At 45.5% G+C, this 25,046-nt stretch overlaps 1 protein-coding gene across 1 annotated transcript in view; it reads left to right on the top strand.

Annotated features, from left to right (window-relative positions):
• Positions 1 to 25,046, top strand: part of SLC26A9 (solute carrier family 26 member 9) — a 158,844-nt gene that overhangs the window by 131,345 nt on the left and 2,453 nt on the right. The window contains exons 16-20 of the mRNA XM_075333686.1: positions 2,301 to 2,408; positions 11,158 to 11,445; positions 12,628 to 12,682; positions 18,146 to 18,291; positions 21,625 to 21,699. Coding sequence (XP_075189801.1) covers positions 2,301 to 2,408; positions 11,158 to 11,445; positions 12,628 to 12,682; positions 18,146 to 18,291; positions 21,625 to 21,699 — 672 coding nt within the window. The remainder of the gene's footprint in view (positions 1 to 2,300; positions 2,409 to 11,157; positions 11,446 to 12,627; positions 12,683 to 18,145; positions 18,292 to 21,624; positions 21,700 to 25,046) is intronic.

Here is a 25,046-nt window from a genome sequence, read left to right as displayed (position 1 = left end):
GGTCAGTACTCTTAAGGTGGCTTTACACACTGCAACATCGCAAACGACATCGCTGTAACGTCACCGGTTTTGTGACGCAATAGCGACCTCCCCAGCGACATTGCAGTGTGTGAAACACATTAGCGACCTGGCCCCTGCTGTGAAGTTGCTGATCGCTACAAATCGTTCAGGACCATTGTTTGGTCCTTTGTTTCCCGCTGTGCAGCAAAGTCTCAGTGTGTAAAAGGACTTTACAGCAACTTTGTTAGCGACTTCCCTTTCAAAAAGCTGCTTTACAACGTCCCCAATGACTTGCTAGGTCGTTCTGCAGGTCCAGATCGCTGTTGCGTCGTTGGCCAGGTTTGCCTGTTTGACAGCTCACCAGAGACTTTGTAGCGATCCCGGCCAGGTTGGGATCGCTGGTGGGATCGCTAGAAAGTCTCAGTGTGTAAAGGGGCCTTTATGGGCTGTCTTATCATAGACAATCCCTATCAGAATGCAGCTGTTGAATTAATCAACCTGCCACCGTTTTAAGGTTCACTGAGGGAAGCAGCAGCCAGCCAGGTAATACCTTTACATTCTTAGCAGCAGGAATATTCTATTATCACATTGCTGCTAGAGATGGGAAATGGACTCATAGGACTCCAGTCCATCACCTAGGTCAGTAATCTGTGACTGCTGGGCGGGAGACTTGTGAATCTCCTCTTACCTCCTGGCATTCCTGGCTCTTCTTTTGATTAGCGGAGCTGATGTGACATTGGGGGAGCGTCACTCCATAATTATGACTGGCTAATCAAAAAAAAGCTGGGAATGCCAGAAGGTTAGAGGAGATTTACAGGCCTTCAGTCCAGCAGTCACAAAGTCCTGACCTAGCCGATGGACCAGTGACTTGTGAATCGATTCTCCCATCTCTGATGGTTACCATTCAGTTCATAACGGGTGTCCCACGATTATACCAACCATATGCCTTAATAGTAAATTTCATAACTGTAGCTTTCTGTTATTTCATACAGCAGATAGTAAAACACCCGAAAGTCCTATCTCACATTGACAATGGGATTGATAGACTAAACCAGGGGTGCAGAACCTACATCCAAACAGCCAGGAGGCCATATGCAGCACATGATTACCATTCTCTGGGGGGGTCACCAACCATATGCCTTAATAGTAAATTTCATAACAGTAGCTTTCTGTTATTTCATGCAGCAGATAGTAAAGTACTTGAAAGTCCTATCACACATTGAAAGTGGGATTGATAGACTAAAACAGGAGTGCTGAACCTACAGCCAGGTGGCCATATGCGGAATGCTATGCCATATGGACAGAAAAATGCCTGCCTAACAGGTTAACTATATGTAAGCCGCTTAAGAGCATGGCTGGTAAATACTAATTGGTGGACTGTCTGGAACCTCATCATCCGTTCAGCATTCCAGAAAGACAGGTGGCCTACTTGTCTGCGTCTCGCTTCACTGTAGTTTATGGGAGTTCTGAAATATTAACTTGTAAGCACAAAACCCATTGTCTATTGAAGAGAGCCAGGAGCATTCACCACCTCTTCTTCTTTAGAGCTTATTCACACAGTTTTTTATGAGAATTTGGACATGTATTTAATTGCAAATCCACATTCAAAAAATGCTTCATGTACCCATTGATTAAGCTTCCTATTAGTTTTACTGTGAACTTTTCAAAATAATGTTGGGAAAAAAAGCTCTGTATGCTGTATAGGAGCTTTTCCCATTAAAATCAGTTGCAAACTTATTCAAAGAATACTTGATGCTTTTTTAATGTGGATTTAGGAGCAGAATCTATTTCTAAATCCTTGTAAAAAAAAAACCAACTCTATGACCGTATTATTAGCATGCTGATTTGTAAAAGTCTGTAAGTAGAATTTGGACCTATCAGGCATTTATGGTATATACTATTGTCACAGGAGCTCATCTTTCAATTTAGTGCGGCCTCCACATTGGTTCAGAATGACTTTGTGGGCCAAAAAAATGTTGTGCACCCCTGGATTACAGCATAATATACTGTATGTACATTGTATATGGGAATGTTGAATATATAGCTAAAGTAGTGGAATTCCTGCTTCTTCTGAACATATACTGTATACATACTGTACATTTTCAGGAAAGTACAATTGTCTGATGGCTGCAGGAAATCATTTAAATTCTGATTCTCCTGAAATTGACTGTTGCGATAGGAGGTGACAGTCACTTTCAGATTATATGTCACTATTATAATATTAGACTAGATTTTATTAGTATTTTAGAATTTTATAGCATTCTCAAACATATCTAGATATGATCTTCTTTACCTTCTAGACGGGACTGGATCCTTGCAAAGTTTATCTGTCGAAGAAGAAATACCTGAAGAAGCACGAAGCTGAAGAACTTAAAAGGCAAAGAGGGTCCGTGTTCATGAAAAGCAAGGCAAGTCTGTGATTAAAAAAAAAGGAGTGTGTGGTTAGGCTTCTTATCCTAAGTCATGTGGCAAGACCCTTTAAAGCAGTGGCTCCCAACCTTTCTTACCTGGAGGGTTCGCTCATATCTGCGTATAATAAATCGTCCATTTTCATCCAGGAGAATAGAACGAGTGAAATCCATGTGGTATTCTGTATATGGTGTGAGTGCTATGCGAGTGAGTATTTTTCGCCTACCATCCTTATGCCATCCATGCAATTCGTTTTTTTTTTCATTTCAGCTATGATTAAACAATCATTTACAGGACCATTTACAGTGTTTTATGCCTCAGAATGGTAATGTAAAATATGGACGGCATATGGATGGTCTGTGTGACATCTGATTTTTTTTCTTGCACCCATTGACTTGCATTGGAGAGTTTCAGCTATTTTACACAACCAAATACAGCATTCTGTGATATTTTTTTTCTCTGGCTGAATACAGTCGAAAAAATTGCAGATCAGCATTGCCTCAATAAATAAAATCAATGCAAGTGAAATTCAATTTATTTTTTTATCATCAAATTGTGCTTGGCGTATGTGATGTGAGCAAACACTGAGATCCACATTCAGTTCTAAGAGATGACCACAAGTCACAATCAGGACCCTAACCACCCCCACAGAATTGACAACCAGAGACCCCCATTATTGGTATAATGATAACCAAAGCTTCACCACCAAAAGCACACCAAGATCTTGTGCCCCCCTTACTTCTAAGCATTATACTTACTTCCGGAGGTTCCCACTTCACCCCCATTTGGTATTCTTGGATGAAGCACACCCAATACACTTTTACATTTAGCATCATGCACCTTTCTTACTGGCAGTATCATCCTATCTCAGTGTACCAATTATATCCTACCACTGCCCCCCACCAGTATATACACATTCAGATCTGCTCTTCTCTGTGAGGCTACTCAGAAAAGTCACTATCTGTAAACCTTTTCATAACTGATTGGTAATGCACCCAGCAGCAAGCCACACATTCTAGATCTGCGAGCCACATGTGGCGCCCAATCCACAGTGTACCACCGACTTACTCATCGTCCCGGCCGGGTCGTGTCCTCCCCCGCACTCCCTGACCATCCACGTGTGCTGCTGCCTCCTTCACCTCCTGGGCCCTGTATATGCCGCACAGGGTTCCCGGGAGTGCACCTAAGACACGCACGCACGCCGGTCCTTCTCTTAAAGGGCCGGTGTGCTATTTCAAGGAAGTGCCGTAGGCTGAGAGGAACAGTGTATTTAAGGCATCCTCCCATTATCCCATTCACCCCCAGGCAATTTTCCATTTTTCATTGTTTTTCCTTGCTCCCCTTCTTCCGAGACCCGAAACTTTTATATTTTTCCGTCAATCTTGCTATATGAGGGCTTGTTTTTTGCAAAACAAGTTGTACTTTTCATTAAACATACGTTCTACCATATAGTGTACTGTAAAACGGCAAAAAAACAACCAAGTGTGGAAAAATTTCAAAAAAAAAAGTGCGATTGCACAATTGTTTTTGGGATATTTTGTTCAATATATGGTAAAACTAATGCCTCAGGTTGGTACGATTTTGTAGACAGCAAACATGTATAGGTTTACTTTTATGTAAGGGGTTAACATTTTTTATAAAGTTTGTCCAAAACAAGTGGCGCACTTTTGCGCCATTTTCTGCGACCCGTAGCATTCTCATATTTTGACATATGGGGCTCAGTGACGGCTTATTTTTTGCATCTCAAACTGATGATTTTAATGTTACCATTTTTTTGTTATTGCATTTTGCGCAAAATTTGCAATGACCAAAAAATGTAATTTTGGCGTTTGGAATGTTTTTGCCACTATGCCGTTTACTGATGAGATTAATTGATTTTATATTTTCATAGATCGAGTATTTCTGAAAGCGGCGATACCAAATATGTGTATATTTTGTATATTACATATATTATATATATTGTTTTAGCCCTTTAATTTTCAATGGGGCGAATGGTGGGTGATTTGAACTTTTAGGTGTTTTTATTTATTTATTTTTTTATACTTTTTTTTTACTTTTTTTATTTTACTAGTCCCCGTAATAATCAGCAGTCTGATCACTGATTCATTCTCCTGATAACAGGAACAGGAACTATGTCATGATAGCGACAGTAATCATCACATGATCCTGTGCTACTGTCGCGGGCGGAGGAGGGGACGCTGCGCTCTCCCACTGCTCGGGTCCGGCTGCTGCTGCTGCTCGGTGGTGGCTCGAGCGGTAGGCCGGATCCCGGGGACTCGAGCGGCGTTCCTCGCCCGTGAGTGAAAAGGGGATTGATTGTGGGGATTTATGGTTATTGTCCGTGACGCCACCCACGGTTGTGGTGATATTGGTGACACCACCGCTGCTCTAGACGGGGATCCCGGGAGCGGTGACAGGGAGCAGCTTTGTTGTTAGTCCTCCCCTCCGTGGGTAGGGGGTTGGTTGTCCCGGGGCCCGGTGATGGGGGTAGGGATGGATGGCAGGTGGGTTACGGGGCCTGGCGAGGTGCAGGGTCGCGGGGGCAGCGCTGTGCCGCACGGCACGGTGGTACTCACTCAGACAATGATGAGGACACAGTTCTCGGTAAAACAAACGGCTGGATGGACGGGTCCCACTGACGGCTGCGGTGTTGTTTCTCCCAGCAGGTTGATGGTGACTGCCTTTCCCTGCACCTATGTACGGTAGATGGTTCCGATGGGTTCCCACCGGTAACCCGCTCCCCAGCTTGGATATGGGCTGGAGGAGCCCCTTTTGCCCGCAGGCTCTGGCCCTGAGAAACGGTTGCCTTGGCGGTGGCGGTGTCTCCCTCTCTTGGTTGTGAGCAAGGATGGTTGACCTTAGGGAGATCAACATCCACCACTGCAGAGACACCATCACGTGTTTCTCAACGCAGTGATTCTAGAGCAATGCCCCCTGGGAAATATTCAAAGCAAGAAGGCCTGCGGAGACACCATCACATGTTTCTCAACGCTGGCAGGAAACTAGCCAGGTCTAGTTTCCTGCCAGCGTTGAGAAACATGTGATGGTGTCTCCGCAGGCCTTCTTGCTTTGAATATTTCCCAGAGGGCATTGCTCTAGAATCACTGCGTTGAGAAACACGTGATGGTGTCTCCGCAGTGGTGGATGTTGATCTCCCTAAGGTCAACCATCCTTGCTCACATAGTCTTTTACTAGGCAATGTCCCACTAGCCAGATTCCTACTCCACACTGATGAGGGGCAAATACCCCGAAACGGCTGTCTGTGGATGGATACCATGTTTGGCATAGGTGGTCTCCTTGACTGGAGACTGCCCTTCCCGTGGTTGTTCCTTCCCGGTGAAAGACCTGGCTAGTTTCCTGCCAGCGTTGAGAAACATGTGATGGTGTCTCCGCAGGCCTTCTTGCTTTGAATATTTCCCAGGGGGCATTGCTCTAGAATCACTGCGTTGAGAAACACGTGATGGTGTCTCCGCAGTGGTGGATGTTGATCTCCCTAAGGTCAACCATCCTTGCTCACATAGTCTTTTACTAGGCAATGTCCCACTAGCCAGATTCCTACTCCACACTGATGAGGGGCAAATACCCCGAAACGGCTGTCTGTGGATGGATACCATGTTTGGCATAGGTGGTCTCCTTGACTGGAGACTGCCCTTCCCGTGGTTGTTCCTTCCCGGTGAAAGACCTGGCTAGTTTCCTGCCAGCGTTGAGAAACATGTGATGGTGTCTCCGCAGGCCTTCTTGCTTTGAATATTTCCCAGGGGGCATTGCTCTAGAATCACTGCGTTGAGAAACATGTGATGGTGTCTCCGCAGTGGTGGATGTTGATCTCCCTAAGGTCAACCATCCTTGCTCACATAGTCTTTTACTAGGCAATGTCCCACTAGCCAGATTCCTACTCCACACTGATGAGGGGCAAATACCCCGAAACGGCTGTCTGTGGATGGATACCATGTTTGGCATAGGTGGTCTCCTTGACTGGAGACTGCCCTTCCTGTGGTTGTTCCTTCCCGGTGAAAGACCTGGCTAGTTTCCTGCCAGCGTTGAGAAACATGTGATGGTGTCTCCGCAGGCCTTCTTGCTTTGAATATATCCCTCTCTTGGTTGGACTGTTGCCTTCTGTCGGGATTTGGCTGTTGGGAAACCCAGAAGGTTCCCTTCACTAACGAATTCGGCAAATTCACGGCGACTCCTAGCCTTGCCGGGGTCCGTAAGCCCCTGCCAGGTGGTGCTGGCTTCTCCTTGCATACCAGTCCGGTACCGCCGGGCCACCGCCCGTCCACAGTCTTTACGGTAAACTCGGATAGGCCACTCCTGCAGACGGTCACCACCGTCTGCCAACCTTGCTGATCCGTCCGGGCCACACACCCGGACCAATTTCAGGCTGCTTAACTGCCACTTTACTCCTCTCTCTTTCACCTCTCAAACTGATCTGCCTGCTTTTCCCGCCTCCAGGACTGTGAACTCCTCGGTGGGTGGGAACAACCGCCTGGCCCACCCCCTGGTGGGAACATCAGCCCCTGGAGGAAGGCAACAAGGATTTTGTGTCTGACTTTGATGTGCCTGACCGGGAGTGTGGGGTGTGTTGGTGTTGTTCTCTGTGGCCCCTGGCTTGTCCAGGGAGCCACACTACTATGGCAAACATCAGCTCCCTCTGATCACATCATGGGGCCTACAATGGTGGCAGGGAAAGAAACATTCCCTGTCACGGCCATTTAAATTGCGCTGTCACATTTTGATAGCAAGATTTAAGTGGTTAACAGGTGGTTAACATCGCGGATCCACTTGCACCTGCGAGGCACATGTCTGCTGTTCAAATCAGCAGACATGTGCGGGGATCACCACTGACTGATCGCAGCAGCCAGTGGTGATCACCCCTTCATGATTTAGGACGTACCGGTATGTACTAGGTCGTGAAGGGGTTAAGGGAGGTGCCTGCACAACGCCTCTAGTTAGTCAGTCAATGTTCCAGTCTGCTACCTAGCTAGTTGTCAGGTCCTGAGCTCCTGTCCTGTTATCCCTGTGTCCGTCTCCAGTATCTGCCTTCCCATACCTGACTACCCCTGCCGAACCCACCATTCCTGTCCATACCCCCCTGTCCAGCCTACTTCAGTCATCCCACCTGTACCCAGCTATTCTTGAGTCAGTCAACTGTCTGAGGGTTAGCTGCCACACTCCCAGTCACTGCCCCGGAAATGGTACCTGGCGCCTGCCTCGCGTTGGGTGCTTAGTAAAGCACCTCCCACTAAACGGTAAGCCCAATTCCCCCCTGTGGTCCAGTGGGTCCACTAATACCTTTACACCGGCCACAAGCGTTACACACAGGTTAGGGAGCCCTGCTTTAAAGAGTTGGTATTGACTTTCAGGATTGCTGTCTCCAATAGTTGGCACTAGGCTTCCTCTCCTCCTCTCTGAAGAGGTTGTATATGAAAAAAAAAATCTTATGCTATTTAGTTTCATATTACACCATTATATAGGACTAGAAGGTGGCCCAATTCTATGCATCGGGTATTCTAGAATTTACGTATTGTGTAGTTAATGTATGATTTTTGTTTTATATATATATATATATATATATATATATATATAGATGTTGTTGTGTGTAATTACAAAGTGTTTGTGTAGGGCGCTGTACATGTTCTGGGTGTTGTCTGGGTGTGGCGGGGGGTGAGAGCGGTGTTATTTGTGTGTTGCGTTGTGTGTGTTGCGTTGTTTGTGGAGCGCTGTATCTGTAGCGTTGTGTGTGTGTGTTGCGCGGTTTGTGTGGGTGTGGGGTGTGTGTGTGTGTGTTTTGGTGGGAGGTATGTTTTGTGCAATGTGTGTGTTGTGCGGCATGTGCGTATATTTGTGTGTGCCGCGGTGTCTGTGTGTGTGGGTGTCTGTGTAGGGCGGTGTTTGTGGTTCCCAGTGTGTGTGTGGTGTGTTGTGCAGTGCGTGTGTGGCGGTGTGTGTGTGTGTTTTGGGGGGAGGTGTACACCCCCCATCATGCTCCATCCCCCATGCTGCACACCCCCCATCGTGCTCCATCCCCCATGCTGCGCACCCCCCATCGTGCTCCATCCCCCATGCTGCGCACCCCCCATCGTGCTCCATCCCCCATGCTGCGCACCCCCCATCGTGCTCCATCCCCCATGCTGCGCACCCCTCATCGTGCTCCATCCCCCATGCTGCACACTCCCCATTGTGCTCCATCCCCCATGCTGCGCACTCCCCATCGTGCTCCATTCCCCATGCTGCGCATTCCCCATCGTGCTCCATCCTCCATGCTGCGCACTCCCAAACGTGCTCCATCCCCATGCTGCGCACTCCCCATCGTGCTCCATCCCCCATGATGCGCACTCCCCATCGTGCTCCATCCCCCATGCTGCGCACTCCCAAACGTGCTCCATCCCCATGCTGCGCACTCCCCATTGTGCTTCATCCCCCATGCTGCGCACTCCCCATCGTGCTCCATCCCCCATGCTGCGCATTCCCTATCGTGCTCCATCCCCCATGCTGCGCACTCCCAAACGTGCTCCCTCCCCCATGCTGCGCACTCCCAAACGTGCTCCATCCCCCATGCTGCGCACTCCCCATCGTGCTCCATCCCCCATGCTGTGCATTCCCCATTGTGCTCCATCCCCCATGCTGCGCACTCCCCATCGTGCTCCATCCCCCATGCTGCGCATTCCCCATCGTGCTCCATCCCCCATGCTGCGCACTCCCAAATGTGCTCCATCCCCCATGCTGCGCACTCCCCATCGTGCTCCATCCCCCATGCTGCGCACTCCCCATCGTGCTCCATCCCCCATGCTTTGCACCCCCCATCGTGCTCCATCCCCCATGCTGTGCACCCCCCATCGTGCTCCACAATCACACATCAGACAGCATACACTCACACCCCACTTCTGCCTGTGCCCTCCGGTGTGCGGTCCCAGCAGCTGTGCTGCACGCAGTGCTCCTCTGCCTTCTGCCGACACGCACACATCTAATCGCATACACGCACACATCCTATCGCATACACGCACACATCCTATCGCATACACGCACACATCCTATCGCATACACGCACACATGCTATCGCATACACGCACACACACTATCGCATACACGCACACACACACTGACGATATCGCACATACGCGCTCACACACTCACAACATCCGTAGGTACTACATGCTTCTGGCCATGTGATCCTCCGGCAGGTCCTGGAAGGTCACTGCACGCACAGTATCGCCGCTGAGAAGCAAGCGATATCACGGGATGATGTGAGTGTGTGGATGCGATCTGATGTGTGTGTGAGGTGTGTGTGGATGCGATCTGATGTGTGTGTGAGGTGTGTGTGAGTGTGATCTGATGTGTGTGTGTGTGTGTGTCTGTTCTTATGTGTGTGCGTGTGTGTGTGTTCCGCCGCTGCAGGACCTTGATGCGCTCACCTGGGAGCCAGTGTACGCTGGTAACCATGCTACACAATTTGACATGGTTACCAGCGTACCCCGTCCCCCGCTCGCACGGGAGCCCACACCAGCGTACGCCGGCAACCCCAGCAATGCGAGGGTATGTGTCGGCTGGGTTGGCGGCGTACGCTGATGTGGGCTCCCGGGGGTACAGCACTCATGGCGGCGTACGCTGGTGTGGGCTCCCGGGGGTACAGCACTCACCTGGGAGTCGGGGCTCCGTATCGCTTTGGGGAATGCGTGCAGGGGGCGGGGCCAGAGTGAGCGTGCAATGCGTGAGGGGGGGCGGGGCGGGGCCGAGTTGCCAATGCGTGGGGGGGCGGAGCCTGGGCGAGCGGCCAATCCGTGCGGGGGGGCAGAGCCGAGGCGAGGCGAACGGCCAATCCGTGCGGGGGGGCCGAAGCCGAGGCGAGGCGAGCGGCCAATCCGTTGTTTGTCACCGTAAGGACACAATTTTGGAGCAAGACAGACAGACAGACAGAATAAGGCAATTATATATATAGATAAGAACTCTATTTTTCAATAGTTATATGATATAATGATAACTGGTTACAGGCACTAAACTTTGGACCTATTTAGATTAAAATTGCACACAATGTTGCACTGTAATATATAGATTTAAATGGAACCTATCCAGACTATGCTATTGAATTTAGTTGTATGTCTGTCAATGCATTGATACACACACCCCATTGTACAATTCTGAGCTAATTTACATGTGTCTTCATAGCTTAATTTCTGATCACTGGCATGTTGGATTACTACAAAACAGGCCAATCATTGTAGTAGCACTTACACAGCTGATACCACTAGCTTCAATGGTAAACTTATTTCTTTTAAAGGGAAGCTGTCATATTGTCTATGCACTCCAATCTGTGGCCAGCATGGTATAGAGAAGAAGCTGACCAGAATGATATATAGGTTTGTTGGAAATGTTTTAGCACAAATTGTATTTTATTCATTAAATTCGCTGGTGTTTCTATGCTTATGAGTCCAGTGGGCGGTCCTACCTAGTGATTGACAGCTATGTCTGTTTGCACAGACATACAGGGAAGACTGTCAGTCACTGAATAGGAACGCCCACTGGACTCATAAGCATACAAACACCAGGGAATTTAATGAAAAAAATACAAGTTATCCTGAATCTTTTCCAACAAAATGTATATCATTCCAATCGGTTCTTCCTGCTCTATAACATTCTTCCTACAGATGAGAAACAACATATATAGGACAAACATTCAGATCACCATGTTTATCAGGAAAAGGAGAACACATGAGAGCATATTAATTCTTTATTGTTTTCTTTGTTATGCAGACATTATCACTGCAAGAGCTACAAGAGGATTTTGATGGTACATCCCCAACCGATTCTAACAATAACAGCACAGTGAGCGGCACAAACAGTACCATCAGTTACATAGCCTCAAATACTCTGACAGTGGGGTCACCAACACCTGTCTCTATTCCAAATGGTGTATCCACCAAAGCTCCTACTGAGGATCCCATCATCATGGCACCTCCAATTGTTCATTTCCATACTGTTATCATTGACATGAGTGGTGTGTGTTTCATTGATCTGATGGGTATCAAAGCATTAGGAAAGGTATGTACTTAATTAAAGTCACCAAATTGCTTCTTGAATTTTTATTTATGAGACGGACAAAAATTATGATTATGACACACAAAAGGGGGAATTCATGAAGATCAAGACAGTCTTGATCAAAATCTCACTGGAGTATAAGGTCAACCAAATTTCTTAAGAGCCACGTCTTTGTGACATCTGCGCAATGCAAACCAATATCAACACCAGCTATGAACTAGCATATATTTAAGCTATAATGTAAGGTTGCTGTTGGTCATAGCCTTATCCAAAGTTCTGAATGCTTTTTTGAAAAAGTACGTGGAAGAAAACCATAAAATGTGCACATTTTTGTTCTAATATGGGTTTACACAAAAGCCTTCAACTTAAGTGGTAGAAAACTGGTATACAGTTATTGATTAATACTCCCCCTTAAGTTTTATTATGATTAGAGGCTTAAAGAGGATTGGTCACCTTTACTGTCATGCCTATATAAAGAGAACCTGTCAGAAATGTTTAAATCCCCCCCCATACCATTAATATGATTGTGTAGGCTTTAAAGCATAAGTCAGTTGAACCCTTAATGTTTATTTTGTGCTATTTCACTGGCAATTAATCGTGATTTTAAGTTCAGTCTAAAAGTACATTGAGGTGTGACGATGCACTTACAGCTTCTTAGCCTCTACTTTAGTCCTGAACTAGCAGCACCTTCATTGGCTGATAGACAGGTTGTTTGCTCTAGTACACTGGCCACAAGTTCAGGAATACAGCAGTGGCTAAGAAGCTGTAAGTGCATCGTCACTCCCCAAAGCAGGGTACTTCCTTGCTGCTAAAGTATCATTTTGTAGTCATATTGGGATCAATGGCTTATCTTTTAAGAGGCTATTAAAGAGGTGGTTCACTTCTCTGCAATAGTGGCCACCTCTATGTAAAACTGATAGAGAAGGCTTTTTCTAAATACCTTGTTCAGGAAATTCTGCCTCTGAGCAGCGCTATTGCAGTCCGTCACATCAACTTCCAGTTGACCTGACATCACCGAGGTGGCCCCAATCTCCCTGAGTGACTGGGCTTTTGGCGGAGTTTCATCGCTCGTCACAGCTGAGCATCGCTCCTGCTTGCGACGCTCTGCAGTGAAGGCGAGCATGTGACACTGTACTGTGATGAGCGGTATTAATTGAATCCATTTATTTCTATCTCTTTCAACAGTTGTGTTCCAGTTACCAAAGGATCGGAGTGAATTTCTATTTAGCAGATGTACAAGGTATTAAATATTTGCATATCATTCGTTAGGGTTTGTTAAGAATTTTCACAAATGATTTCATAATACATTTACAATAGAGGGGTAAATAGTGGATTTGTCATGAAGTGAAATGTGACCATTTTTTGCTATTATTTTATTCTTGCTACTTTACTGTCCTTTTTTTGTATTTCGGTAAGGTGTAACAATTGCGGTCATAAATGTTGTGACCAGCGGGGGAGGGAGCCCCCTGTCTCCAGCACAAATTTTAGCTGGATGTGCGTCCTCAGATACACATTCAGCTGTAATGTATTTCTACACAGAGACCCGCCCGGGTCCTTGCACACCAATTCAAGCTGCCAGCTAATCAGAGACCAGCAGCTGAAGTCGGTGCGCCTGTGACTGGAGGCACATGGTCATCACTTACATGCCAAAGTCAGTTGCTGGACTCAAAAGAAGACACTGCATGCTTGGTGAAGGGGAGGGAGAATTGAGTAGAATTGGGGGGTTTTATGCATTAAAAAAACAACGGCAAAATAGGAGGCATATACACCAGGATGAGCAATATTTACCAGGATGATGACATATATACAACGATAGACCTATATATCAAGATGGGTCCAATATGGAGGACATACAGTGCCTACAAGTAGTATTCAACCCCCTGCAGATTTAGCAGATTTGATAAGATGCAAATAAGTTAGAGCCTGCAAACTTCAAACAAGAGCAGGATTTATTAGCAGATGCATAAATCTTACAAACCAACAAGTTATGTTGCTCAGTTAAATTTTAATAAGTTTTCAACATAAAAGTGTGGGTCAATTATTATTCAACCCCTAGGTTTAATATTTTGTGGAATAACTCTTGTTTGCAATTACAGCTAATAATCGTCTTTTATAAGACCTGATCAGGCCGGTACAAGTCTCTGGAGTTATCTTGGCCCACTCCTCCATGCAGATCTTCTTCAAGTTATCTAGGTTCTTTGGGTGTCTCATGTGGACTTTAATCTTAAGCTCCTTCCACAAGTTTTCAATTCGGTTAAGGTCAGGAGACTGACTAGGTCACTGCAACACCTTGATTTTTTTCCCTCTTGAACCAGGCCTTGGTTTTCTTGGCTGTGTGCTTTGGGTCGTTGTCTTGTTGGAAGATGAAATGACGACCCATCTTAAGATCCTTGATGGAGGAGCGGAGGTTCTTGGCCTAAATCTCCAGGTAGGCCGTGCTATCCATCTTCCCATGGATGCGGACCAGATGGCCAGGCCCCTTGGCTGAGAAACAGCCCCACAGCATGATGCTGCCACCACCATGCTTGACTGTAGGGATGGTATTCTTGGGGTCGTATGCAGTGCCATCCAGTCTCCAAACGTCACGTGTGTGGTTGGCACCAAAGATCTCGATCTTGGTCTCATCAGATCAGAGAACCTTGAACCAGTCTGTCTCAGAGTCCATCAAGTGATCATGAGCAAACTGTAGATGAGCCTTGACATGACGCTTTGCAAGTAAAGGTACCTTACGGGCTTGTCTGGAACGGAGACCATTGCGGTGGAGTACGTTACTTATGGTATTGACTGAAACCAATGTCCCCACTGCCATGAGATCTTCCTGGAGCTCCTTCCTTGTTGTCCTTGGGTTAGCCTTGACTCTTCGGACAAGCCTGGCTTCGGCACGGGTGGAAACTTTCAAAGGCTGTCCAGGCCGTGGAAGCCTAACAGTAGTTCCATAAGCCTTCCACTTCCGGATGATGCTCCCAACAGTGGAGACAGGTAGGCCCAACTCCTTGGAAAGGGTTTTGTACCCCTTGCCAGCCTTGTGACCCTCCACGATCTTGTCTCTGATGGCCTTGGAATGCTCCTTTGTCTTTCCCATGTTGACCAAGTATGAGTGTTGTTCACAAGTTTGGGGAGGGTCTTAATTAATCAGAAAAGGCTGGAAAAAGAGATAATTAATCCAAACATGTGAAGCTCATTGTTCTTTGTGCCTGAAATACTTCTTAATACTTTAGGGGAACCAAACAGAATTCTTGTGGTTTGAGGGGTTGAATAATAAATGACCCTCTGAATAAACTTTTCACAATTTAAAAAAAAAAAACAAAAAAAGAAATAACATTCTTTTTTGCTGCAGTGCATTTCACACTTCCAGGCTGATCTACAGTCCAAATGTCACAATGCCAAGTTAATTCCGAATGTGTAAACCTGCTAAATCTGCAGGGGGTTGACTACTTGTAGGCACTGTATATACCAGGATAGGACATATATACACCGGGATGGGCCTAGGATGGAGGACACGTAGACCAGGATGGGGCCAGGAAAACAAATATACAGTATGGGCCCAGGATGGAGGACAGATATGTCAGGATGATCCATATTTATATACCAGAATGGGGGACATATATCCCTGGATGTGGAACATATATACCAGGATAGGGAATATACAGTTTATACCAGGATGGGGCACATATATACCAAGATGGGTCCAGGATGGGAGACATTAGTACAAGATGTAGGATATTAGTACAGGATGGGGGACATGACTATAGTGGGGACAATGCATATGTCCTTATAGGTCTTAATACACTACAATGGGCCATACATCTGCCCAACAAGCAAGGGGGCGGTTCTGGTCCAAATTTCGTACAGGGGCCACCGAACTCTACTTAAACCACTTGATTCTGGAGTATATAATACAGTGACTTGCAACAGTATTCGGCCCCCTTGAATTTTTCATCCTTTTCCCACATTTCAAGCTTCAAACATAAAGATAAAAATTAAAATTTTATGGTGAAGAATCAACAACAGGTGGGACACAATCGTGAAGGTGAATGAAATGTATTGCTTATTTTAAATTTTTGTAAAAAATAAAAAACTGAAAATTGGGGCATGCAATATTATTCGGCCCCTTTAAGTTAATACTTTGTAGCGCCACTTTTTGCTGCGATTACAGCTGCAAGTCGATTGGGGTATGCGTCTATCAGTTTAGCACATCGAGAGACTGAAATTCTTGCCCATTCTTCCTTTGCAAACAGCTCGAGCTCAGTGATGTTGGATGGAGAGCGTTTGCGAACAGCAGTTTCCAGCTCTTTCCACAGATTCTCGATTGGATTCAGGTCTGGACTTTTACTTGGCCATTCTAACACCTGGATGTGTTTATTTGTGAACCATTCCATTGTAGATTTTGCTTTAGGTTTTGGATCATTGTCTTGTTGGAAGACAAATCTCCATCCCAGTCTCAGGTCTTTTGCAGACTCCAACAGGTTTTCTGTAAGCATGGTCCTGTATTTGGCTCCATCCACCTTCCCATCAATTTTAACCATCTTCCCTGTCCCTGCTGAATCAAAGCAGGCCCAAACCATGATGCTGCCACCACCATGTTTGACAGTGGGGATGGTGTGTTCAGGGTGATGAGCTGTGTTGCTTTTACACCAAACATATCATTTGGCATTGTGCCCAAAAAGTTCGAATTTGGTTTCATCTGACCAGAGCACCTTCTTCCACACGTTTGTTGTGTCTCCCAGGTGGTTTGTGGCAAACTTTAAACAACACTTTTTATGGATGTCTTTGAGAAATGTCTTTCTCCTTGCCACCCTTTCATAAAGGCCAGATTTGTGCAGTGTACGACTGATTGTTGTCCTATGGACAGACTCTCCCACCTCAGCTGTAGATATCTGCAGTTCACCTTGAGTGATCATGGGCCTCTTGGCTGCAACTCTGATCAGTCTTCTCTTTGTTTGAGATGAAAGTTTGGATGGACGGCCGGGTCTTGGTAGATTTGCAGTGGTATGATACTCCTTACATTTCAATATGATTGCTTGTACAGTGCTCCTTTGGATGTTTAAAGTTTTGGAAATCTTTTTGTAACCAAATCTGGTTTTAAACTTCTCCACAACAGTATCATGGACCTGCCTGTTGTGTTCCTTGGTCTTCATGATGCTCTCTGTGCTTTAAACAGAACACTGAAACTATCACAGAGCAGATGCATTTATATGGAGACTTAATTACACACAGGTGGCTTATATTTATTATCATCAGTCATTTAGGACAACATTGGATTATTCAGAGATGAATGAATTCAATGAACTTCTGGAGTGAGTTTGCTGCACTGAAAGTAAAGGGGCCGAATAATATTGCATGCACCAATTTTCAGTTTTTTATTTTTTACAAAAAATTAAAATAAGCAATAAATTTCATTCACCTTCACAATTGTGTCCCACTTGTTGTTGATTCTTCACCATAAAATTAAAATTTTTTATCTTTATGTTTGAAGCCTCAAATGTGGGAAAAGGTTAACAAATTCAAGGGGGTCGAATACTTTTGCAAGGCACTGTAAGTGCTCATTTTAATGGTCTTTCCATAGGGTCATGACTCAAAGTTTATTAATACAGAGCAGCCTGAAGACACCACACCCTTGATAAAGACTATAGAAAATTGGCACTTGTGAAAAAATAAATAAATTGCAGTTTCTCCTTTACATCACAATGTTCATTATGGACAGGGCATATTGTCAGTTACAGGTCATGTGCTGTTTGTGATTCTTCTCAGAGACATAGACACTGGACATGTCTCTATTACTTTAATAATGGGTATGTGTTCTATTTGTGAAAACTGACAGAACATATATGTGATTCATGGATGTCTGAATGAGGACTAAAGGCCGCTTTACACGCTGCGACATCGCTCAAGCGATCTCGTTGGGAACACGGAATTTGTGACGCACATCCGGTCGCTTTAGCGATGCCGTTGCGTGTAACACCTATGAGCGATTTTGCATTGTCGCAAAAACGTGCAAAATCGCTCTTCGGTGACATGGGGGTCCATTCTCGAATATCGTTGCTGCTGCAGTAACTATGTAGTTCGTCGTTCCTGCGGCAGTACACATCACTCCGTGTGACACCGCAGGAACGAGAAACCTCTCCTTACCTGCCTCCCGCCCGCAATGCGGAAGGAAGGAGGTGGGCGGGATGTTTGACCCGCTCATCTCCGCCCCTCCGCTTCTATTGGGCGGCGGTTCAGTGACGCTGCTGTGTCGTCGCTGTGACGCTGAACGAACTGCCCCCTTAGAAAGGAGGCGGTTCGCTGGTCACAACGACGTCGCAGGGCAGGTAAGTAGTGTGACGGGTCCGTGTGATGTTGTCGCCATGGGCAGCGATTTGCCCATGTCGCACAACCAATGGGGGCGGGTACCTACGCTAGCGATATCGGTCACGATATCGCAGCGTGTAAAGCGGCCTTTAGGTGAATGGGACTGAGCAGCAATACTGCAGCATTGCATGCCACGTTATGAACACATTTTCCTTATTGCTCCTAGGGGAGAATATTGTGCCTGGTGGAGAAGTTACATGACTGTACAGAGGGACTCCATGCTCTGCTGTATAGTGCTATAGAAATGGCAAAACCAAACAATAAATTATGGAGTACATGCGAGGACTGTGGACTGATTCCCAAATGAAGTTATGATATTTTATATTTTTTGTCTGATACTTTTTTCTTTCAGCTCAAGTATATGATGACATTGAACTTGGTGGAGTCTTTGGTGAGGGTGGACTGAGTCATGATCACCTCTTCCTTACTGTACATGATGCTGTTCTTTATGCCCTGGCAAATAATACAGGAACAAGACAAATAACGTCATCTGGGAAGGTATCCTATGGTTCATATACTGTATATGTTAAAATGCAGCCAATGACACAAGAAAAATAAAATTTTTTACCACCTTTCAAATCAAAGAAACCCTTAGTAATAGAAACTGCTTCTATATCTAGTTATTACTAAAGGGGGCTTTAGACGCTACGATATCGTTAATGAATTATCGTCGGGGTCACGGTGTTTGTGACGCACATCCGGCTTCATTAATGATATTGCAGTGTGTGACACTTATGAGCGACCTTAAATGATCACAAAAGCGGTCAAAATCGTTTGCCACGGAGAGGTCGTCCTGAAACAAAAAATCGTTTTCTGCTTATTAGCGATGTTGTTCGTCGCTCCTGCGGCACCACACATCGTTATGTGTGATACCGCAGGAGCGACGAACATCTCCTTACCTGCCTCCACCGGCAATGAGGAAGGAAGGAGGTGGGCGGGATGTTACGTCCTGCTCATCTCCGCCCCTCCGCTTCTATTGGACGCCTGCTGTGTGACGTCGCTATGACGCCGTACGAACCGCCCCCTTAGAAAGGAGGCGGATCGCCGGCCAGAGCGATGTCGCAGGGCAGATAAGTACGTGTGACGGGGGTAAGCGAGGTTGTGCGGCATGGGCAGCGATTTGCCCAACCGACGGGGCGGGTACGATCGCTTGCGATCTCACTAGCAAGAGCGCAGTGTGTAAAGCCCGCTTAAGAGTTTGTATGGTGCAGTTAGCAGATATAACTGTTTTCTCACTGGACAATGGAAATTTAAGGATTTTTTGTGGGGTTGTCTACTTCTTGGACAACCCCATAGAGATAGACTAGAAAACATCTAATGGGCCCTATGTAGATGCTGTATCCTCCTAATGCATCATATAATGTGGTGTTATTTCTACTTTTCTTCTGCTGTTTCTTGTCTCTAGCCTTTCGTTCCACCAGCAAACTAACCCATAGCAGGGATTAGGCATCATCCATTAACTGCAAATTTAGTCAGTGCTTCAAATCAGTATTTTGGAGCCAAAATTTAGAAGAAATTATTATAAACTATACACTATTATATTTTCCCTGTTTTAAGGATCCAGTCTTGAGCGAACTTATTAAATAAAAAGTTAACCATTATCTTTAATAATGGGGTTATGATAGTTCAAAAATTAAAAAAAAAGACATGTGCACCTACTAATCTCCCGCTACTAAATTATACTGCTGCCAGTCTCCCTTACCAGTCTCTTGACTTATGCTTGTGGTGGGAAGTGTTAGGTGACCACTGCAGAAGATCAGTAGCCACTGATTGGCTAAAGCAGACATGATTGGTCAAAGGTTTAAGAGATGGTCAGCAGTTTCGTCTGGTTGCAATGGTCACCTTATACCCCTACTACAAGAGGAAATCCAAGGGAATAATGGCAGCTGTATGGAGAAGAGGCTGTAGGTTGGTAGATTTTTAATGTTAGATCATTGTGACCCAATTTTCAACTAAGTAAAAGTGGACAACCCCTATAAAAGCTAAACCAGGAATGGATCATAAAAAGCAGAAAAGGGACTAAATCAATGAAAGCTTTGTGGCCCCAATTCAAAACGACTAACTAGTCTTAATGAGGGGCTTGTGACACACCCACACCGGGGCCGTGTCAGCCACGGTTCTGTTTCTGGGACTCTGCAGTTGCAAAGCCCGGTTCCATGACCCCGGCGGTGTCAGTTAAAAGGGAGATAATAGTTTGTGACGCCACCTATGGTACTCGGCCAGAGATAGCTGACGCTGCGGGATGGGACCTCTGGGGCAAATGGTGATGCAGCTTGGTTAGTATAGCTCTCCACAGGTAGAGATGGGCCCCACGGTGGTTGGGAGTAGTAGTCGGTGATGGTGGGGGTGCCAGGCCGGAGGCGCAGGCGAATAACGAAGCGACACAGGGATGCAGTCTCAAGGTTTTTACTCACTGTAGCAGATTCCAAGGTAGACCGCCTTTGGAGTTCTGGGTTCCACTGTGATGAGCTCCAGTCGATCCCGGGTAGTTCGGAGGTTAAGACCGTTGCACCCTTCTAATGTTCCTTCCCTGGTCGTCTTCCTGCATTGACTTCTTGCCCTCCTGTCTCGCGCCTACTCACACAGTGCCCTGAGCTGGTGTCCGCGGACCCTGTCGGGTGGCTTGAAGCTCTATCCCTTGGCCCTATGTGGTCACCTGCCAGTGGATTTGTGTGCGGAATTGGCTTTGGTACTAGACGTGTCCTTAGCCTTAGTTTTACTAGATGAGCAGGTTGGTTCTTCTCCTCTAGTCTAAGGACCGGATCCTCGTATGTGGCCAAGTCCCTCCACTCCAATATGTCGGTATGTGGAATGAGCCCACGGAAATATGGCACACGTCCCGTGGGCTCTAGGGCCCCTTCTCACTTGTGCCTGGGCCGAGCTGCACCAGCTCCAGACCACAGGTCTTCACTCCTCCACTGCTCCTTTCGACTGTCTAACTTTCTAAAGGCTGCTCCCAATAAATAGACGCCACCCTCCAGCCCGGCCTTGGGCTGTCACTGGGCCCTTACCATGGTCTAATGAGGTGTTGCTGAGTGAGTGTCAGTGTTTTGTATGCATACCGGTGGATGACCTCTTCCTTACCCAGGATGGGGCACCACATCTCTGACTGAGATACAGTACCTCTGTGGTGACCTCAGGGGCACCACACTTGCAGGAATGAGGTGCACCAAATTCATTTAGAGGAACATGCCACCTTATGATTTGGATGTATCTTATCAGTGGTGTGCGCCTCGGTATACTTCACCAGAAATGTTACTCATGTCAGAGACCAGAGTAACATTTCTGGGGTAAGAAATATTGTCACTTTCCATGAATGGCATAGACACATGCCATTCTGACCCATTTCGGCAGAGCCTCTTGAAACTGGTATGAAAATGTCAAAAGTTCCACATTTTTATGCAACTTCACATTGTGCAAATATGTTGCAAGTATTCAAAGTTATTTGACCTACTTTTCTGGCATAAACATAAATAATAATAATAATAATAATAATAATAATAATAATAATAATAATTTTAATACATCCACTTTTCTCAAAATTTTTCATATTTTAGGTTCTCAAACTGTTAAAAAAAAGTTTATATCATGTCAGGATCTCTATCTTATTAGTTATTCCAAGTAATATTCATTCAGTCAGAATCTGTTCATTCTACGTCCTTTTACTGAACCTAACTTTGCTCAGGAAATATAGAAATTTCTTTTTCCTAACTTATGCTTTCTTAGTAAGCTACTTATATTAATATTTTACTGGTATCATATTTCTTCTCAATTAAATGGCTCTACCAACATGTTACAATACATCAATAATGACACCAGCATCTATTTCAGGGTTCTGGTGACACAGAGATTTGTGTGCAGGACACTCAAGATGAAATCAGCGAGGATTATCCAAATCTTGAAGAGGTGAGTGAAAATAAACTCAATAGCGGACACTGTTTAAATTAATCTGGATACTAATATCAGTTTTCAAAATCCTTGTGTTTCGTTACTGTATAACTTATATGGCTATGACTTGTAATAAAGGATTTTAATCAACAATGTGATTGACGTAATGAAAAAAAATACAATTATGTCAAATCACAAAGTTAAACTGCTGTGAGCTATTTAAAAGGTAAGTAGTTAAAACTGACTTCATGCGTATATACATAAAGTTTATCAGCTAGACAGAAACCTTAAAGAGAGCTTGTCAGCACAAAATGACTGTTCAAACCAACCACACGCCCTTGGTCCACCTTCCCACCTTTTTGCTTTTGATCTATTTGCGCCAATCTTTACAGGGGCCAGAGGAGGGCGAAAATACATAGATAACAAGCAAGTAGGTGGGAAGTTACACCGAACTGTTTGAGATCATGAAGAGTTGACAGAGCGCCCGTGCTTGTTTTGAACACTCATTTTGAGCTGTCAGATTCCATTTAAATGACCACAATGATTCCATATCTTTGAAGGTACTGATTCTTTACAGACCTTCTTGACCAATTTTTAAATTTATTTCTTTACTTAAATTCATGCATTATTTTTCTGTAAAGCTCTTTTAGTATAGGGCTTCATCAACATTTTTAAACTAATTGCACTACATACATACCCATGCCTCCTGAGTAGTGATGGGCAAACCTAGACTGTAAAAATCCGCACTGGCTACCTAGTACCCGTCCACTGATCCCGAGCCAGGAGTTCTCAGGAAACTCCAGGGTAACTCCTCGGATCTGGCCATCTGGGTAATTAAAAAAAAAAAAGAGGGAAAAAGAAAGAAAATAAGAATAAGGCCATGTGCGCACTAGGCGTTTTTACCCGCAGTTTTGCTGCAGAAATTTCTTGAGAAATGTTTGTAATCTTCCTGCAGACATTTCCAAGCAAACCTATGGGGAAAAAAAATAGCTGTGCGCACACTGCGTTTTTTTCTCAAGAAAATTCTTTCTGAAGATTTTCTTAAGAAAATTTCTTGAGAAAATGTGCATGTCACTTCTTTTCCGCAGGTACCTGCGGAATACCCCCGGTATTTCACTCCATTCACTGTAATGTAATTGCGTAATACCTGGGGTATACCGCAGGTAGCAAATGATGTGCGGTTTACCCTCGGTATAGCCGCGATTTACCTGCGGTAATGTTCATCGCTACCTGCGGTTTTGCAGGAAGTGATGTCATTATGACAGAAGAGGAAGCGGAGCAGAGTAAACACACACACGTCACACTCCCTGGATGCCGCACAGAAGCACTTCCGTGTGACCTCCAGGTGCCCGTGCAGTCTGTGTCCTATTGCAGCCCCACGGCTGCCTGCACTGCAGTGTCAGTGTCTGCCCGCAGTATCAGCAGCTTGTCACCCTGCAGTGCGTGCAGCCGCGGGGATGCCGAGCGCTGCTGTCAGGAGGTGAGATGAGATCATTACCTGCAGTGACGATCTCCTGCCTCCTGACGTCACCGCTGTCACTGCCGTCTATGCCCGCGGCCCGAAACTATCACTAGCAGTGACGTCACGGGCTCTTGTGATACTGCTGAGAACGAGGCGGGCATAGAAGGCAGTGACATCCTGCTGATGGCAGGACTGCAGGAGATCATCACAGCAGGTAATGATCTCATCTAACCTCCTGACAGCAGCACTTGTCATGCCCTGCAGTGACCTGGGCTGACCTATTGATGTTAGCTCAAGTCACTGCATTACTCTCCCAGCCAATGGGGAACATTCTGTTCTTCATTGACTGGGACAGTGACTATGGTATAGATCGGCATGTGACCCCCTTATTGGACTACGCCGGACCCGGATTTGATTGTTCTTGTCAATAAATTGGTGAAAGAGGGAATGTGGTGAGTGTTTTTTCAAATAAAACTTTTTTTGTTGTCTATTTTTTATTTCTTACTGACTGGGTTGTGATGTCGGGTATCTGATAGACGCTTGACATCACTAACCCCAGGGCCTGATGCCAGGTGACATTACACATCTGGCATCAACCCCATATATTACCCCGTTTGCCACCGCACCAGGGCAACGGCATGAGTTGAGGCGAAGCGCCAGGTTTGGCACGTCTGGGACGGCTGCAACCTGCTATTTTTAGGCTGGGGAGTGTCCAATAACAGTGGACCTCCCTAGTCTGAGAATATCAGACCCCAGCTGTCTGCTTTACCTTGGCCGGTGATCCAATTTGGGGGGACCCCACGTTTTTTGTTTTAAATTATTTATTTAATGTAAAATGACAGTGTGGGGTGCCCTCTGTTTTGTATTACCAGGCAAGGTGAAGCTGCCAGCTGTGGTCTGCAGCCGTCTGCTTTACCCTAGCTGGCTACAAAAGATGAGGGGACCTCACGTCATTTTTTTTTAATTATTTATTTATTTTTTGGCTAAACACAAGGCTAGGCACCCTTTTAGTGCCACATGAAAGTCACTAAAGGGTGCCAGCTTAGAATATGCAGAGGGGTGGGACATTATATAGGTCTTTCTCATCTATCTATCTATCTATCTATTCATCTATCCATCTTTCCCTCTATCCATTATCTGTCTATCTATCGATTATCTATCTATTATCTAATTATTTATTGCAGTTCAGCATAAAAAACCCGCAGAGCCCAACCTGCGGAAAAACCGCGGCAAAATCGCGGCAAAAACACATGCGTTTTTCCCGCGGTTTTGGTGCGTTTTTTTACCGCAGGTGCGATAATCTTCAACTCCCAGAAGTTTCTCAAGAAATTTTCTTGAGAAAAATCACTTTTCTAGTGCGCACATAGCCTAAAGCAGGCGCGTTATACTTACCAGTTTCTGCACGTCTGTAACGCTACTTCCAGGACCACTCATTAACCTCATGCATATGCACTGCTTTCCTCACCCACCTGCAGTCCCGGCGTCTGTGATTGGTTGCAGTCAGTAACTGCTTGGAATTCACACAAGTTATCTGCGTTTTTATCATGGTGTAAAAATAAATAAATAAATAAATGAAAAATTGGCATAGGGTCCCTCATATTATGATACCCAGCACAGATGAAAAAATATGGCTACAGGTTGAAACCCCCAGCCATGTGTGTTATGATCCGGTAACCATGGAAAATTACAAAAAAATCCCATTAGTAGAAAAATACCAAGAAATACAAGAGTAGTTGGAACCTGAGATGACTGCAATCCCCTAACTATCAGATCACACTAGAAGTAGCCATGGAGCGTTCCTAAACATCTAGACTCCACGTCACAGACAGAGAAACTAGCTACACCTCACAGATAGAAATGAAGAAATCTACCTTGTCTCAGAGACATCCCGAAAGGAATAGCA

The sequence above is a fragment of the Anomaloglossus baeobatrachus genome, chromosome 2 (genome assembly GCF_048569485.1).
Source record: "Anomaloglossus baeobatrachus isolate aAnoBae1 chromosome 2, aAnoBae1.hap1, whole genome shotgun sequence".
NCBI lineage: Eukaryota > Metazoa > Chordata > Amphibia > Anura > Aromobatidae > Anomaloglossus > Anomaloglossus baeobatrachus.
This window is presented reverse-complemented; position numbering and strand designations above follow the sequence as displayed.